This window comes from Aulonocara sp. 'chitande type north' Nkhata Bay, linkage group LG15 (genome assembly GCF_057382095.1).
Source record: "Aulonocara sp. 'chitande type north' Nkhata Bay isolate Kocher_YH1m ecotype deep benthic linkage group LG15, A_spYH_male_GT1.1, whole genome shotgun sequence".
Lineage (NCBI taxonomy): Eukaryota > Metazoa > Chordata > Actinopteri > Cichliformes > Cichlidae > Aulonocara > Aulonocara sp. 'chitande type north' Nkhata Bay.
Window position 1 is genome coordinate 5,082,606 of NC_141358.1, and position 19,259 is coordinate 5,101,864.

General features: G+C 41.3%; 1 protein-coding gene across 3 annotated transcripts in view; it reads right to left on the minus strand.

Moving 5' to 3' along the window:
* pak5 (p21 protein (Cdc42/Rac)-activated kinase 5) overlaps positions 1–19,259 on the minus strand; it is a 108,700-nt gene that overhangs the window by 26,114 nt on the left and 63,327 nt on the right. For all 3 annotated transcript variants that reach the window (XM_086263330.1, XM_086263328.1, XM_086263329.1), the window contains 9 exons: positions 16,583–17,422; positions 12,468–12,677; positions 12,074–12,215; positions 11,600–11,754; positions 10,491–10,624; positions 6,616–6,742; positions 6,020–6,145; positions 5,762–5,896; positions 1,063–4,179 (listed from right to left, as the gene is read on the minus strand). In XM_086263330.1, the coding sequence (XP_086119456.1) occupies positions 4,024–4,179; positions 5,762–5,896; positions 6,020–6,145; positions 6,616–6,742; positions 10,491–10,624; positions 11,600–11,754; positions 12,074–12,215; positions 12,468–12,677; positions 16,583–17,422 (2,025 nt within the window). In that variant the 3' untranslated portion in view covers positions 1,063–4,023. The remainder of the gene's footprint in view (positions 1–1,062; positions 4,180–5,761; positions 5,897–6,019; positions 6,146–6,615; positions 6,743–10,490; positions 10,625–11,599; positions 11,755–12,073; positions 12,216–12,467; positions 12,678–16,582; positions 17,423–19,259) is intronic.

Here is a 19,259-nt window from a genome sequence, read left to right on the forward strand (position 1 = left end):
TGTGCCAGCTCAAATTTGGGTATAAATATGAATTTTGTTTGTTATTTGCCTAATAAATAATATGAAAAGTTTCTGATTAGATTTGGAAAATGTTGTTGTTTTTTTAATGATAGGTTGTCAAATAATTTTGTTAAGCACTGTAGATTTAATTGATAATCAAAGTGATCTTGAGCAATAGCAGGAAGATCTTTCAAAGGTTTTCTTTGGGCTTTTGCTGCTTTTTTAATCCCATTCAGTCCAGTCTTTGTACCTGACTGCTACTGGCAATAGCTTCATTTTCATTCAGTGCAGTAAAAGCATACCTGAATAAAAAACACACACAGTGGAACAATATCAGTCATGGACTGGCCTCTCTAGAGAACTGCACCCTGACATTACTGAAGCAGCGTGGGGTCATCCTGAGAGAACAGAACAAAAGAAACCTGGAGAACTATTGTTAAAGACTGCTGAAGGACAGCAAAAGAAAGCTACCTAAGAACGTTCATTTATGTTTTCATTTCAATATTTCTAATTTTTCAAGGAAAATATAAAGAAGCCAGGTATAGCTCAAGACATCTGTTACATTGTTTTATATTACATTGTTTTACTTATCTTCATGTTAGAATAACTTACTCATTAGAAAAAAGTAAGTTGACACATATTGTAACAAATAGCAATCGAAGCATATACTTTTAATTTTTTTAAAAATCATAGATTTTTGGATGTATTTATTTATGCATTTATTAAAACATTAACCTTAAATCCCCCGTAGGCCTACAAAGAGGTACCATGATTGTGCGGCTACGTTAAGTGTTAGCATTAGCAACCTGAGCTTAACATACTGTACAAAAGAGCATCACATAGACAGAGAATTTACCCTGTTTAACCTCGAATAAGCTTTTTAAATTCAACCACTACATGACGGGTAACACAAAGCAGGATATCTGTGCTTGTTAACACAGATAGGAATGCTTTACTTTGACATACATATTTTCAATTAGCTGTTGACGCTTCTAAAAAGTTAGCATCCGGCCTTCATTCTGCTACAAAGCTACATGCTAACAACAACTGAGGAAAACTCACCTGTTGCTGAGCTTCACAAACTCTCAAAAACTGCAGCCACGATCTTCCGCCTGTCTTCTTTTATTCTGGAGGAAATTCTAAGTTTTCCAGTTGGACTTTTACTGTCGAAGGTCGGCAAGCTGCGATTTTCTTCAGCTTTTATTAGCTACAGACAAGTCTCACGCGTGAAAAAGGCCTAAAAAATTCCTTGATTTGGGCATATCCCTTTAGTTTTACTTGTTCGGGCGTCATAAGGAGATGGCATCATAGCTGTTAAAAAGGGTTTAGTTCATATCCAGTCCAGTGAGCAACACCAGGTAACCTGCATGCACTACACCTGAGGCCGTGACCTTATTAGCCTACAACAACACTGAATGCAGGGAGGACAGTACATTACAGAAACCAGTGCAAATCTCTGCCTCTCCTTTATGAGCTGCAAAGATAGATACATGTACATTATTGTTTTCAGTATATTATTAAAAAAATTCTAAGTAATGAATCAAAAGATTTTAAATCTTCTAATAATATTAAAAAAAAAAACATAACATAAAACAAAAATATCCCAATAAGAGCTGCATGTGTGTGTGTCAATCCTTGAGACCCTACAGCAGCAGGAACTAGCCCAAAGGTGGTCTAACAACTTTGGCAGGCCTGTTATGGTATATAAACACATTTAGATAATCTGTTTTTTATTGCTTCATTACAAATCATTCCATTTAAAGACACAAACTATTTCAAATACCTCCCAAAGGTTGTTTAGAAAACTAACAAACAAACACACACTCACACACAAAAGTTGTGTTTGGAACAGATGAGTGTTTTCCACTAACTCAAACATTGACTCTACAAGCTGGTGTCATCCTCACTGATACTCTCAGTGGCCCCAGTAGCTGTGTTTTTATTTACTAGACCACTGTCGATCTTCCTGTGAGAAAGAAGCTCCATTCTCTGTCCGAGCTAAATCAATATCCCATTATGGTGTTTCAGAGGGAAATGGCTTAGAGGGAAGAGAGAGAAATAACCTAATATATTATGGCAACACTGATCCATGAATGTGTCTTTTTTTGCTTCTGTGTTCGGAGGTGAAATACAGGTGAAATTGTTGGAAATGAGAACCCAAAAACAACAAAGAGAAAATAAACTGTTGATGATTGAAAAGACCTCTTTAGGATATTCTGACAGTGTGCTGTTAAAAAAACAAAAGAAGAAGAGACGACTGCATAATAAGGTGATGAAGGAAAAATCCATGCAACACATCTTGATGTTTTTATGGGTGTTTTTTTTTTTTTTTTAATTGAAACCAGCTTCACTGATAACAAACATGCAATATCACTATACAAGCCAACACCACAGATAAGTGTTTACTCATTCAAATCTTGACTCACTGTCAAGGCTTAGCCAGCAGCGCACGCACAAACACACACACGCACACACACACTTTCAGATGCTGTAGAGATAAACACCTCTCCACCTCTTTTGCTCTTTGACATACGCAGACGCACAGGCTCACGTACACACAGTCATATTTACATATCACAGTGAATGATGGGTAAAAACAGGGAAGGGGATAACACTGTTCTCCTGGTCCAAACTAGAGATGAGAATGGCAGCAAAGCTCCGGTGATAGCGAGTGTGTGTGTCTGACTGACTGAGGTGGGATAAGGAGTGAGATGATGACAGCGAGGATGTGAGCAGAAAACCTTTTATCAGCATCCTAAACTCTGTGCGGTAGGGAGGCGTCTTGGACAGGCGCCTCTTTGGCATTAAGAAAGAAACACAGTGAGACTGCTAATATAAAAAAAAAAACAAGTCTGCGTGAAGCTAGTTTTTTTTCTTTCCTTTCTCAAATCCACTCAGTCTGTGCTACATTTAAATGCATGATGTTGTTACAGTATCATAAATACAGGGCGTCATGGATTCATAAATACAGCAGGTCTGGGGTATTGCTTGGATGATAAACCGACTGTCTGCCAAATGCGCTCTTAGAAATTGAAGTCAAAACCTAACAAAAAAACCCCAAAAAGAAAAACCAAACAAAAGAAGGCCACACTACCAAAAAAATATACCTTCAGTTCCAATAAATAAATAAATATTTGAAAATGTCATACAAAATTCTGACATTACCCTTTTTTCCCAACATTTAATGGAAGTTCTGTCTACAAATGTAAGATAATAAATATATTTAGTATTTTTTTTAGTAACAGGTTTTAGGTGGGTTTATTTGGGATATCTCTTATATCTTTAAGCAAAAAGTGGATTATAAACAGTAGGAAAGATCTCTGCAGAAACTCTATTTAATACCGCTCATATCACAATGGTTACGACACGATAAAATACTGCAAGTTATCAAAACTGTACAGAAAAACTTACAGGTTTCTCTAAAATACATTTTCACTGTTAGTGTGTGACAAGAGATGCGAGAGAGCTCGTCTCTGAGCAGCAGCCTGCGCTCCTTATGATGAACCGACGACGCGGTAAACAGTCGTGACCAGTCAAAAACCCGCTCTCTCTTCATACTGATTGTTCTGCCCTCTGCTGCTCGGGTCTGGAGCAGCACGCTGGTCGCTTTGGGTCCTTCCATGTTGTCACACCCCCTCTGAGAAGCTCTGGATGGCTACAACAAGTCTACATGGCGCTGAAGACTTACAGTCTGGGAAGAAAGAAGACTGCAGCAGGGCGAGGCAGTCTGCTTAGTTTACTGGATGTCTAGAGTTTCCTCTGGCACATTACGCTCTTCTACTCCAGTTCATGGTTTCAATAGTTTTTTTCTTCTTTGCTTTGTCTTGTGTTTTTTAATTTTTTTTATTAATGTATGTCTTAGATATTCCTCTAGCTAATCTACTTCACGGTTACAGGTGTGAAAGTTGGTGGCACACCACCAAGCAGTGGGGTGTTTTGGCTGGGTGAGGGCAGTGCCACCCTGGTAGTGTGTTTATGTGAATGTTTTTAGTGGAGGAGAGGGCTGGGGTTTGAGTCAGCAGGTCAGCGATGGCGGTAGTGTCTCATGAGGGGAACGATACAGGAAGGGGGTCCCGAGAGCTTTAGGAAGGGGTGCTGGAGGAGCTCCTGCGCTGTGGCTCTCTGGGACGGTTCCCTCACCAGCATCAGGTCCAGGAAGGAGCGTAACACGGTTGACACCTGGAGATGTGAGCAAATGTTTGAATTCATCTGCTTAGCTAGGTTTGAGTATAACATAGCCAAAAAAACAGCAGTAAAATTAACACACACACACACACACTTTTAGTGACAACACAGATGTTGATCTCTTCATCAACTTTGGGAACATTTAGGTCAGTCACACATGACTTTAGACCAGTCAGCAACCACCGGCAACCTCCAATTGCTAGTGGGAAATGTGTCTTCCCTGATTGGTTGTCGTGTTTTTGCCAGACGTTGCTGTCATCACAAAGAGGCTGTGACACAAAAAAAACAACCTTGTATTTGTTGGTATTCCTGTGGTCTCCTGTTTTTTTTTGTGTTCATGGGAACATGAACATTTTAGTAATGTACTTCAATAGGAAACATAGTGTCAGAAGCATGTACGTTTTGTAGAAAACAGCGAGGCATCACCATGGAAACCAAGATATTTTGGTAGCTTCCTGAGCTTCTTTTTGTTTTTAAAAGCTGCTAGATGAATTACATGCATGAATATTATACAAATGAAGCGTAAAAAGAATTGACATGTATGACTCAAACTTGGGTCTCTCGCCTGAAAGGCAACACAACTTACTTGTTCACGACCTTCCAAATGCAGATTATTGAGTTTTTTAATTGGTACACGTGAGTGTCGACTGATATAAAACCGTCTTTAAGGACATTTCGAGGGACAAACAGCAACACGAGTCATTAGATTAAAGCCTGCAACGCACTGTCATGAGAACAGGTTGTACCACTGCAATCAACACCTTTCAAAAAGGGAAACTTTTATTTTAAGGCGAACGCATTTCCAGTTTCGACTGCACTTCTCAAAGTTTCGTCACCACTTGGTGAGGAGCGCTTGCCATGCAAAGCACAAGCAACCACAGCAATCTGCTAGAAACCAAAGCAATGCCAAGGAGGTTTTTGGTGCACTACATCTTTGTGGCTAATTTCACACTAGCAATTGCCAACAATTTCCAGCAACCGCTCACCAAATTCTGTCCCCATTAGAATGAATTGTAATGGCTTTGGTGTTCACTTTACTTTGAATTAGCACTACGATCTACCCAAAATCTTAACAGTTCAGTACTTTGGTTTATGATTAAAACTACTGAAATTCCCATTTTGTTCAGATATGACAACTGCCATATTTCTGGTGTATCCATTATTACATACTCATACATAGACACAGACCAGTCTTAGGTTATGTAATGAGTAATGATACTCACAATAAATGCAATCTGAGTTAGAAAAAACACATTAACATGAACTGAAATTTTGGTCTGTTGCTTACAGCTGTTTGTAGAAGTCTTTCCTATTAATTTAATTAAATACCCGTAGCTTCATATGAATATTTACAGGATCCATGTGTCTCAAAAATAAAAGAGTTGTAGTACTTTTGTAATATAAGTTCATAAATGTTACCTTGCACTTCTCTGCACCTGAGGTGTGACTGGTGAGCTGTCACACAGAGATGCGTTTTTACAGCTAAACAGTTGACAGCTCTAAGAACATTTTCTTCTGCTGTTGGCAAAAGTCTGATCCGTTTACTTATTGAGAACTCGCCTTCGACTTTTCTTACCTTATGGGACTCCTTTAGCCGTGGGGGCAGGTTGTCTCGTATCCTTCTCATGGCCTGCAGAGGGGGCTCATTGAAGTAAGGGGGCTCTCCATCCACCATCTCAATCACCATAATGCCTAAAGACCAGATGTCCACCTGAACACGCAAAAACATTCAGTCTATTCAGCCAGGACAGTAAACATACATGCATAACATATACAGGGAAATGCTCCTGAACTCCTCAGTAGAATAATGTTATTTCTGTGCATGTGTCCTCACCTCAGTCCCGTAAGGTAATCTTGAGATAACCTCTGGTGCCATCCAGTAGGGTGTGCCCACGAGGGACTTCCTCTTGGGTACCTCTTTGGAAACTTGGGCACAAAAGCCAAAATCTGATAGCTTGATCTGTAAACACACACATATACAGTACATGGTTCCAGTCTCTACTAAGCAGGTTGGTGGGCATACAGAATAGAATATATTAGTTCAGAAGTGCACTGACCTCTTGTGATCAAGAGCTTTGTCAGAAGACACTAATCCCATATATTAGCACTTAATTAAGCTTCAGTTAATCATGTCTTATCAACTCGTTAGGAGGCATTAAGCAGGATTTAATTACTAGGGCACGGCGGTAATGGATGATGATGAGTTTCTGGCATTGGCTGTTGACAAGCGGCAGGACAGGCACCCATGGAGGTCAGTGAGTGTTGAATGACTGTGTGTGTGTGTGTGTGTGTGTGTGTGAGACCAGTGAAAAAGAATAGCAGCTTAGGTTATTATTACCTGGGGTTTAGTGGATTATTGTTTAAGCAGTGACTAATTTGATAGCATCCCAAGAGGAGCATGGATGAATAGAAATATGCACGTGCACTTACTCTGCCATCGCTAGTCAGGAGAATGGAGTCGCTCTTAATGTCACGGTGGATGACGCCCTGTGTGTGCAGGTAGGACAGAGCCTTCAACACCGACAGACACACCGTAGCAATCTGCTCCTCGTTCATCCTGTAAGGAGACACACACACACACGGCCTGTCAGAAATATTTTATTTAATCAGATTAGATTTATTTTCATAGCTAACTGTTTATTTCCACAATTTGTAGTTTATCTTTTAAATAAATGTGCTATCTGTTTTTATCCAGTAAGCTCATTTTTGTCGCCTGTGCTTTCTCCATGTGCTGTGCATTGCGAGAAAACATTTATTCATAAATAAAACTGACTTTTATTCTTTGAGCTACAAAAATGACTGGCTTTAAGACTTGAGAGTCATCCTATAGAGGATATGGAGTAGAAATCCAGTTTGAAAATATCCCACTGTGGCCTGCAGCGTTTCTAGCTACGAGCAGGCAGGAGGGTCCCATATGGAGAGAGGGGGCGATGCTGCGCGTCTCACTGAGTTCATGTAGAAACTCACAGCTCCACTGAACATTAACGTCTCTAGACCCAGCTGGCCGGGCTGTGCTGTGTGCTTATTTGTGTGCGCTCTAATCTGCAATCATACAATACATGTGCACAAAGAAGCGCACTTGTTTTAAACCCCAAACTAAGGATACAGATGGATGCAGATGCACATATACTGTATATGCATTGCAGTATGATGTTACATGCTTGCAACCCTTCTGCACACTTCTCTTTATCATACAGTGTAACGTTCCCGCTATTGGGGCACTTACTTGCAAACTTGCAAACTTACATTATGAGAAACAACCCTTTGGGCTACACATACGCTCATAATATTAAACATATATAATCACACTCTACAGATTGCAGCATATTTTATTGTTACACATGTATGCTTTTACAATCACAAGAGATAAATGAGCTTTCTGCTAATGGAAAAACAACCGGCTAACTCGGAGTGAATGGGATGGAGACGCGTACGTGAAAATGAATCACCTCTTACTGCCTCTCCACTTACACCCCCCCCCCCCCGAAAAAAATCCCACGCTCCCATACACACACAAACAAATGAGCTCTCTCTCACACACACACACACACACACATACACACACACACACACACACACACACACACACACACTCATGGAGGCAGGATCAGTGAAATAGAAAATTGTTTCACAAAGTGAAAAACAACTTTAATGAGCCTGTAAAGGTTGTCAAAGGGAGGAGAATTACACATGCACCTACACACAGACAAAAGGTGCACACACAAACACTAAGGCATTCATACTCACACACACACAGCTGCACACACAAACCCATATGCTTTTGCATTTACACTAGATAAAAATCCCCTCGAAGTGCAGATCATTACCCAACTTTAAAAGTATAATTGAAATCTGAACGTGACTGAAATAGTTCTGCAGACCCCCCATTCTCCTCCCGCTGCAGACTTGCCTGTGTGAGTTAGAATTGAGCGCGCATGTGTCCATAAATCTCAGAGCGTGTGTGCGTTTGTGTGTTTGCTGCCAGCAAGCTGATGAGGCTTGCACAACGCGAGGCAGGCAGCAGTTATTTCCACAACAAAAAGCCTAACAGAAATAGCAGCAGGCTTTCACCTGGACAAATATGGCAGAAATTACTGATGAAGAAAATACACCGCTCAAGCCCTTCTGCGGTATTTTCTCACTGATTTTATTTTATGCCTGCATACTAATCAATCTACATTTTATAAGGACATCTATTAAGTTTTATTCCAAACTTTTTCTGATAATATTAATAAAAGGTAAAAAAAAAAAAAAAAGCAACTGACCCTACAGGGTGAATGTATGTGAGTCTTTATCAAAAAGAGAAATTCTGTTTAAAATCCACTTTTATGAGCTTTCCGTGAGTACTTTTAAAAGCACTCGTGGTGAAACTTTCTCTCATGCATGCACCGAGCACACAAACGAGCAAACATCTGTGTGGGAGACTGTTCAAAATACTTCACAGCAGCAGCGGTGCTCAGCCTCGCCAAAGCGTGTTATTAGCATCCGACACCGCGCAGCGCTAATGCTGACACTCCGCGCAAATGACTGTAATTAAACACCAAGCACAAAGTAAGCTTAAAACAATGAGGCAGCAGCTTAGAAACGCAACTCAGTAACACAGAAACCATTTGGAAAAGTTGGAGAACGATAATCCTGAAACTATCGGAGCATCGTATCGTCTCAGCCGGTCCTTCCTCTGCGCCTTGCAAAATTATTCACCTGTTCGTGTCAGCTGCAACAAATAAAATAAAAAAAATTGAATTTCGACTGCGCACCAGTGCTTGCTAAGTTATATTAAAATCCATTTGATGTCAGCAACATCATCTGAACAACACGCCCTTTAAAAGGTGACATAAACCTTTTTCCCTCCCATGTGGATTCTCTCTCCATCAATCTCACCAGTCAAAACGAACACAAATGACACACACAAAGCTGTGGCCTGATTTCTTCTTTTATATAAAAGTATTACATAATGCTTCAAAATCTGATACTTTAACTCTTTCAGACAGTCTGAAAACAGCCATTGAACTGAAAAATAAAATAATTAAAAATAAAGATGATTTCACATTTTTGAATGACGCTAGTTTTCTTGGATGAGAGGATGGACATCATATAAAAAACAGGTAAACTTGGCTCTGTTAGAAGGGAGCAAAGTCTGTCTATAAGGTCCTTTGAAACTTAGGTAACAATAGAGAAGGAAGCTGATTGTCTCTGCAGTGTTTTTATTTATTTTACACATCTGCAGAACATGCATTTTCTTACTAAGCAATTATATGGTTCCACCACATCCCAGAGGTGCTCTGTTTGACAAGGCGCTTGCTTGAAGTAGGACTCAATAGATTTTTTTTTCAACCAATTTCTGTAAAATGTAGAGATGTTTGTGTGTGAACCAGTAAATCACAAGTTTCTGGTTGTTGTTGTCAGCCCATCTGACAACAACTGTGAGAAACCACGTGTACATGCCTAAATGCATCGAGTTGCTGATTAGATATTTGCATTAATGACCAGCTGAACAATGTGTAAATAAATATGCTGCACTTTATGTTTCATTTAGTATGCAGGGTGTATCAAAACGAATCATCCAATTTCAAAAAGCTAGATTTTTTAAAGTAATAGACATAAAAACTTACGGGACATTTTAAAATACATGGCTGAAGATAAACTTTTACATATACAACTCACAATGTTCAAAAGTTAAATGTGTCCTTCTCTGGTCGCATCTCCATATGATAGTCAAACTCATCTCACACATTATTGAGAGCATGTCTGGAGTCACTGCAGCCGCCAGCAGCCATGTGAAACTCGTGAATCCGTTCTTTCTTATAATACGTGTTCTGATCTTTACCAGTGAACGATACTGTGAAATCAGATGATTCCTTTTGATAGACTCTGTATTAGCAGCTTGTATTCCTGCTTCAATGCCAAGGTCTCTCTTCCTAAGTAGAGTATGGTGTCAATGAGCCTTCATGGTAAAATAAAGGTTTAAAAAGCCTGTGTTCGACTGGACAATAACTTTAAACGAGATGTAACACGTTAATTTTTACCTGGTTCTTGCAATGCTGAATCCGTGATTCATTTTTAGGGAATATCTTACTAATCACTTAAAAGTTAAAACGTGCCTCAGGACCTTTACATGCTGCTCACCTGGTTGTTGAGTTTGACGTCTATTAACTACTTGAGCAAAATAATTATCCTGTTTTTCAAAATGTCCTTTTATAATTTATATTTTATAATTTTATAACCCTAACAACAGCTTACATCCTCCAAGCTCCGCATCACACAGCTTGATGGTTTACCTCAGCATTTGTGCATTGAGCAGTTACCTGGTGTGAGTCACAATGTCAGTGAGTGCCCCTCCCTCCAGGAACTCCATGACGACCCAAAGCTCGTCTCCCACCAGGTAACTGTTGTACATGTCCACAACATTTTCATGATGGTAGTCCCTCATGATCACCACCTAAAACACAGACAGAGAAATATATATGTATGTATCGTTACTAATGACACTGTAGTACACTGGCTCTGTCACTGTTATTATGCTGCTATACTTTGTTACTACACTGTTAATATGAAATAAAAATCATGCTTTGAGCCTCAAAAATGTTTCTCTCTGAAATTCCTCAATTCAATACCATATTTAAGAATGTATGCTAAAATGTGCTACAAAAAATTATCTACAATTCCAGTGGTTTATTGAATCTATTCATGTAATTTCATTTTTTCAATATTAATTCAACTTCCCCTTTGTCTAATATGAACATGTTCTGGAGGCTTAATCATAAAAGGATTACATTCAAATTAATAGGATTACACGAAACAAATTACTTTCCCGCTGAACACCCGCTGCTCCACAACTCGCACTCATGCTTACATACATGCATTCTCTCTCCCACTCATGCACACTAAACAGAGACCAAAATACAAAAGAATCAGGGCAGAAATGCAATCCGAGCGTCGCTCAGTTCACATTTAAATACATTAGACTTTTTTTTTCCTGGGCAAATGAAATGCAGCTCATTTTTTAGCTTGTCAGGACATCATGAATGTGAGCAGTCACGAATACATTTCTTGCTTAAGGTTTTCGGCGTAAACACGTCTTCAGTTTAGTCAATAAATGTCATTACAGATGCAAAAAAAAATGTGTTAGTGGTTTAATTGCTGTGGATGGATGTTAGGGAAATAAGGGCAAACTGAACTCTTGCTGTTTGTTTCATTAATTAGCATAAAGTGGCATTTTTATTATGCTAATTAAAACAGTTTCACGACTGTCGCTTGCTTAGGCTATCAACAATCTGTGACAAATGTTAGTTCTGTGGTCATTATGGCCCCAATCTAAATCCACCTGATTAATTCACTCAAACATACGACATCAGAACTATTTGGATTATAGTATGAGCTAAGGACAGTTTCTCAGGTAATCGTTGTTTGATACCTCGTTAAAAAGCAGCTCTCTTCTCTGCTGTTTTCTGAGGTCCATCTTCTTCACTGCCACCTGCTTTCCGCTGTGCTTCTCGGTGGCGATGCAAACAATACCTGTGGATCCCTCGCCAATCTTAATAAAGCTGTCCAGGTATTCCCGAGGGTCGCCTGAAGGAGAACACAAACATCGTGCCTCATTTTAATGCAACATCAGACACAAAGAAAGATATAAATGTAAAAAAAAAAAACATCTAGAAGTTGCAGTTGCATGCCTCTGCTAGATACTCAAGCTGCAGTTTATTCACGCCATTACAGACTCTAAATACTGCTATATGAAACTCTGAATGTTAGACAGGAAACACTTGGATGTAGAAAAACAACAAGTTGCATGAATGTATGTGTATTTGGGTAAAGTGTCCATTCCGTCCATTTATCAAGTTGTCACATGCTTGTGTGTCATTTCAATGTTCCTTTAATTTCAAGTTACCAGGGTTGACCACCAGCTGAAGTGCTGCTCTGAACTGCTCATGGGAAACTCTGGAGGGCTGCGTGTCAGAGCTTGACCCCCAGGAAGGAGGCGGATAAGCCCCTGGGGGGACGTAAGGTGACGAAGGCTGTGAGTAGGCCCCCTGGATGAAAAAGTTATAAAAAAAAGACAGAAATAACATGGCTTATATACCTAATGATTTTATTTTCTAAAGAATCAATTTGGGAAAGAGCTACTTTAGTTAGAGATTTAAGATGGTTACAGTTAAAAACCTGGAGGAAGTGTTGATCTCAGCTAACTTACCAAAGTCACAGAGTATAATCTGCAATCTGTAGCAAACTGAATCATCACTATGATGCAGTTTTTATATGTGAAGTTAGCGAACATACTGTACCTGCGGGGTATATGGTGGACTGGGCTGGGAGGGAGGATGATGGTAAGGAGAGGGTTTGTAATGGTGAAAGATCGGGGGGTACGGCAGGTGCACCGAGGGGTAGCCAGGCGGCTTCGTGTGGCTCTGAGGTAGCTTAAGAGGCCCTCGGGGGTACGTGTCACCACCTGCGACCTGGGGACTGTCATCGCGTGATGGACGCTCATAGTCGCCCTGGAAAAGCGAGGAAAATTACATATAAGTCTAGTGTTACGCAGATGTCAGCATTTTACTGCAGTGAATACTGAAGAATTTTACTGTTAAACGTCAGCCTGTACATCCACGGTCATACACTACACCTGCAGGCACATTACTCCCGGACAGACCTAACGGAGAACATTTAGTGCACAGGACAGGGACCATACCTTATCCTTACCACCCCACCCCCCTCTAAAATGCTTCACAGCTACTCCATTCATCAACCAAGAGCCTGCAGTGGACTCAGATCTGGGACACAGCTCTTCCTTAAGATTGTCCTTCAAAGTAGTATTGCAGCGTACACATGGGTATTAGTGAGAATGCAGTAGTGCTTACATGACTCAGCTTTCATTACATGACTCACAATTGGCTACAAATACGCACACTTGGAGTGGTTTCATAACCTAATAGCTTCGTCATCGTATTATGTCACATGGATCCTGTCATTTTAAGGAAAACTGGCCACAGGTCATTAACAATAGGACGTAAGTAGAGACAGGCTGATACTGTACAGCTGTCAGTGGCATATCTACGTGACAAAGGTCTGTCATTTAAACCCCAGGAGAGGGATTAAAGTGCTACAGCAAACATCAACACTACCCAGAGTGATCTAAAGTGGATTACAGCAAAGAAAAAACAAAAATTAACTTAGAAGATGAATCTGCTTTCACCCTGCAGAGACTAAACTAAATCACCTTTGCCACACCTCTCTAAAATGATCTCCAGCCAGCCTGATTTTTCCCCTCAAGAGACTCCGACTATAATAAATAAAACTCTCTTTCCTCCTTTCTTTTATTTGTCACTCTCTCTGCGCCTAATCGCTATTTCTCTTTCTTTCACAAAGAGACACACACACACGTACACAGACTGAAACCCACAAGCACAGACAGGGTAGGAGGAGGAGCCCTGATGTGTTGGGATGGTGTATAATTACATGGTGTGAACTCTTTTAATCAATCACTCTGAGGCAGGTGTGGGGGTGGCTGCTGGGAGGCCCCCGTCTCGTGCCCCTCTATCGTTGGCCAGCAAGCGCTCGCTGGCTGTCAGCCAGGGGTCTCCTGATCCATGTTGGTTAAACGCGCATTAATCTGAGTTTGGCAGGGTAATCAACAACCTAACTCAACTGTGAAATTGAATTCCGCGGTGGAACATCGTTCGGCCAGTTTTATGCTAAGGCTGCAGAAAGGGAAAGTGCCGCAACATCAATTTGTCACTGAGAGCTGCGGCACTGAGCTCACACTCGCTACAAAACAGTGAGGAAGAGAGAGAGAGAGACGGCGGCAGAGAGAAAGGAAGCGTGCGTGTGTGTGTGTGTGTGCGTTTGCATCTTTGTGTGTGGCCAAGTTTCTGTGCTGTCTACTATTACATCCCCAACGTCTTCCAACAACGGCAGGGAAAAAGGATTTACTTCAGCGGTGTGAGTGGGCTGAACCAGGAAAAGAGAAGAAAAGGCAGAGAGTGAGCAAAGAGAGAGGGAGGTGGGTTTGTTCCAAGGTCCGTGAGCCAAGAAGAATAGTGATTCTTCAGCTGCCAGATGACTCCTTGTTTTGTTGTTTCCTTATTTTAAACCACTGCTGTGAAAATCAAACAAGAAATATTAAAAACACCATCACATTAAGTCCAATTATAGTCACGCCTTTGAGATATGAAAGAGTAAGTTTGTAAATGCTCAAACATATTCTTTCATGTATAATTTGGCTAAATTGGCTTTCGACCCTTTACTTATTCTACTTTTTTTTTTAAATAGAAAAGCAAGCGCGCCTCTTTAAGCGTGACAACTCAAACAGCGGCAGAAATGTGAAACAAACAACATGAAAGAAAAATGACCTTCTCCTGCATCGCCTTCCTGCTGCTCTTGCATTCTCCGTGGCTGCTTTTTCTTCGAGTGGCTATTTACCGAGACACGCGGGTTAAATGGTTTTTCATCAAGGCACCCTGGGATCTACATCAGCAAACCCGGTTTCCCCTCTCGGCTCGCTGTGTGTGAAGGGAGGCATGGTGCAGAACTGTGATAGCGGCACTCGCGGGTTTAATGATGCTCGGAGAGCTTTGGAAGAATGATGTAAAAGGTGTTGTGTGAAAAGTCTGACCCCACCTTTTGCCCTCTGCTATATTTCCTGATCTATTATCTTCCACCGCAGCACACGGAGTTCTTTGCACTGAGAATTCTGGTGTAAAAAAACTACGAGTAACCGAAAGCATATGGTTACATTACACAGCCACTAACGCGTGGACGGTTCGTTTGTTCTTGTCAGTGGAGTTTCTGTGCAGAGGAATCTCTTGGGCGTCTCTCCCACTGCTCCACTGGAGCACGACACGGGCTGCACAAGAGCCGGCATACTTACAGTGCAGCTGTTCCCAAATACAATATACAATCTACTGAGTGACACTGCTGGGGGATTTTACCAACAATCACATAGGTTCCTTTAAATTCATGTTTTTTTTCTAACTTTTACAAACGTGCAAAAACCTGCCTTCTGTGTGTTTTGTTTGTGAGATGTTTTCAGTTAAAAATCTGTAATACAGTCATATAAAAAGCATTTCCATGTCACAAAAACAAAAAAAAAATATTTCTGGGCATCCTTAACATCAAAGCCCATCTATGCGTTCCACAAAAAAGTAAGGAAATTAGTGTTTGATTGATTATTTCTTTGTTGTAACAATGTTTCATGGTAATAAATCTTATACTGTTGAAAAGCCTGTTTAGTTACCTTTAAATGGTGCCGCATTTGTAAGGAAAAATTCATTTGTGGGTTGAGCAGCAGAGTTGAGCATGTGGCTTGTGCCCATAAAAAACTTGACAAATCTTCTCGTGCAAATTCCAAACAGCTTATTGACTCTTATTTGATGTCAACAGAGAAGAAATAATTGAGGAAAGGTGTTGCCACAGCAACGTCCCCGTTCAACATCCATTAACCTTCTTCGTGATCTTCCTCTTTTCCTTCTGAAAAGTCTAATATCCTCCTCTCCTCATGTCCAAACCATCTCAGCCTTGCTGCTTTAACTTTGTCCCCAAACTGCTCAACCTGAGCTGTCCCTCTGATGTACTCATTTCTAATCTCTAAAGCAGGGGTGTCAAACTCCAGGCCTGTCCTGCAGGTTTTAGATCTCACCCAGGGTCAACACACCTGAAACAAATGATTAGTTCATTACCAGGCCTCTGGAGAACTTCAAGACATGTTGAGGAGGTCATTTAGCGATTTAAATCAGCTGTGTTGGATCAAGGACACATCTAAAACCTGCAGGACACCGGCCCTCGAGGCCTGGAGTTCGACACCTGTGCTCTAAAGCTTTGCTATTAGATATTTAATTTCTGCTGAGTTCGTCTTGACCACCGTTATGCATATTTGCATTTGTAATTCTCTTAGCCTTTTAATAATTGCAATGATAGTATATTTTTATACCTTTGTGCCAATTATGTTTCTGTTAAAACGCTATATTTAGCAGTGATTGCAGTTTGTGTGGTGCAAAGCTTCAGTATAAATTTGAACCCCAAGAACACTTGCTCCTATTTATTAATTTGTGTAAGTCAGAGCTTTTTGGTCAGTGGTCAGTCTGAGCATTAATTGAACTGTGTATAGAGCTAGTGGACACGCCAGAGGTGCAATTCTTTATGTGACATCACCTTCCTCCTTCAGAGAAGAGTAGATTAAAGCTGAAACCATCTATCAGGCAGGAAGAGCAGAAAAAGAAAACTGATGGTTGAGGATCAGAGAGAACTCGAAACACTGAAGAAGAAAATAATGTGAAAAGGTGACTGGGAGGTTAAAGTGTGTGTCACATGAGTGTACATGTATAAAATTCTCTCTGATACGTTCGTACAGACTTGTTGGGAGGATATAGTGTGTTGAAACATGGCATTTCCATTTTGCTTTAGTTACCTTGGTTAAAGTCTGTGAGTTGGCGAGACTCTCCGAAAGGCGAGGGTAGGTGTAGGAGCTGTACGGGTGGGCCTGTGGCGGGCTCCTGAAAGTCCCACTGGCGGCATAGGGGACATTTGGCTCCTGCAGCCCAGAGCCTGACCGAGATCGCTGCCTGATGGCAGGCGTGGGGCTGGTCTGGGTCACGTAGGAACTCTTGGGTCGCTTCTCATATTCGTCCCTCATGCCGCCGTAACTCCACTCACTGTCGGGGTAGTTAATCTGCTCGCTGTGTAGCGATGCACGAGACGGTGTGCCAACTGATGTGTCCCGGTAGTCCTGGCTGGATGAACCCCCCACCGATGCCCGGTAGTAGCCGCTGGAACCTACTCCGCTACCCACCGTAGAGGCCACCTCATCCGCTGACCGCCCTTTGCTCTCCAGATAGGTGTGATAGTCAGGTGGAAGTTTGCCATAGTCTGATTTCTGAGGCATGGCATCAGGGTAAAAGGGGCTGCGTATGGGGTGTGAGTGGCCATTCTGCTTGGTGAATCGATAGTGCCTGCCAAGTGCCCAATCCCCATCTATGGAGAAGCTTGGCTTGCCGGGGTCCAGAGAAAAGTCCCTGCTGGACGTGTCCAGGTCACACGAGTAGCGGGAGTAGTAGTGGTTGAATCCGTTCTCCTCTGGAGCAGTGAGGTGGCCACTGCCCGAGGGTTTGGAGATGCCTCCAGCCTGATGGGGGCCTGGCGGGCTCTCTTTACGCAGGGAGTTGGAACGTGTTACCGAAATGTTGTCGAACTCCTCCAGCAGGCCGTTAATGGATGCATCTTTGGGTGGCCGGTTCCCTCGAACAATGGTCTACAAGCAAAGCAAACACATGAAACTTAGCATAGAGGAGACTTGTGCGTCTGAGAGTTTGATGGCGATAACCCTGATACTTTGGCTTGCAGTACATTCACTTTCAGCTTCATCATTCATGTCTGAAAACTGAATGAGATGAATTGAAATTCCTGCATCATCAACTTCAGTTAACTTCAAACATTTTCAGGCAAGAGTTTCAATTCATGTGTATCAGGGCTTTGCAACAAGTATGAAATTAATCATCACTTGCATTAAATGAACGTCGGTATTTGGATTTTAAAGAACAGCAGGCACTGATCTACACAATCACGAGTTGTTGTGAGCTGGGATTGAGCTAAAAATGCATGAAGATAAAAGTCGGGATACCTCAGATGGTAAAAGGCAACCAGCGTTGGATCGAGGGAGCTAATTCCTACCCCGTTTCCCTCGCAACACATCAGCTTCAATTTCAGTGGGATGATCAGGATGCATTAATAGTCGTGAGGTTTGGTTTAGCACACCAACACACGATTACACACGCACGCAAACCAAAAGGAGCAAGGAGGACGGGGGAAAGAGAGAATGAACACGGAGGCTCGCATCTGCTTCAAAGCAGAGGCAGCTTAAACATCAGGGAGGCCGCTTATCCCCTCCTACCTTGTGTTAAACCCTTTACAAGGCTGTGTCGTGAGTCATGGGCAACACGTGCTGCAGCGGGACTACAATCTGTGAGCGCGCACGGTGCGTGTGCATGTTTGTACAGTGTCGTGAGAGTGATGGGAAAATCCACACACATCTTTTTTATCTACCAGCCTCTCCACCACTTGAAACATAGAGGAAACAGTGCGCTGGAACAAAAAGAAACATGATGCATGAGTAGCGCTGAGAGGAGGCTGAGCTGAGGAGATTATGTGAATATTCAGCTCTTACATAATTTATTTTGGAGCCATTTGTGATGATCAAACAAATCTACCGACTGTGTTTCCTGGCATTACGGCCTCCATCTGGTGAAACTAGTCTTTTAGCTGTTTAGTAAGTCATAAGAATCAAAGGGACAGATGTTTGGTTCCCACTGGGGCAGTGGCATGAAGCGCAATGATAACTTCAACAAACAATAAAATATTTGACATATTTTGCTGTGAAAACTTTGCTGATTGCTTCAAAGTGAGACAGATTTAAACGCATCGAAATTTGGATCATTTGTTTCTAGTGTTACTAAAAATTTAAAATGTACTTAAATTAATTAAAACACATTAAAAAAGACATTCAATGTAATTTGTCCCCAGTAAAGCTGCTGTTAGTACTGTGCAGTTGGACTCCTTACATTTTCAGTACAAGAGGGAACAGCTTTATAAAAGCTTTAACTACAACCAGAGATGCAGCAGAGGGACATTTTGGCCTCAAACTCAAACACACACACGCACACACACACACGCGCTTCCACAACGGCGTCTTTCTTGCCACAGGAAAGTCTGATGGCAAAAACAAAATAGTGACTAACTAAATACACACAAACGCCACCCCATCTATATATATTCCAATGACGTGCAGTATTTTTATACTAGTCATTTAAGTGCAATATGGAAATTACCGTTCCTTATACTTGAACTAATATTATAATTCTTACTGTATTTTAGTACATTGTTTTATATTTGTTTTGTGTGACCGCTTTGACTCTAAGCTCTACATAAGATTTCCTATGTACCCAGACCCCGTGTATGTATGCAACTAGCAAATAAAGCTATTATTATAGGTATTATTATAATGCAAAACATCCATTCTTCATCCAATTCAGCGTCATTGTCAGGCTGGAGCTTGTCCCAGCTCTTATTGGGGAGAGGTACAGGTTGCTAAT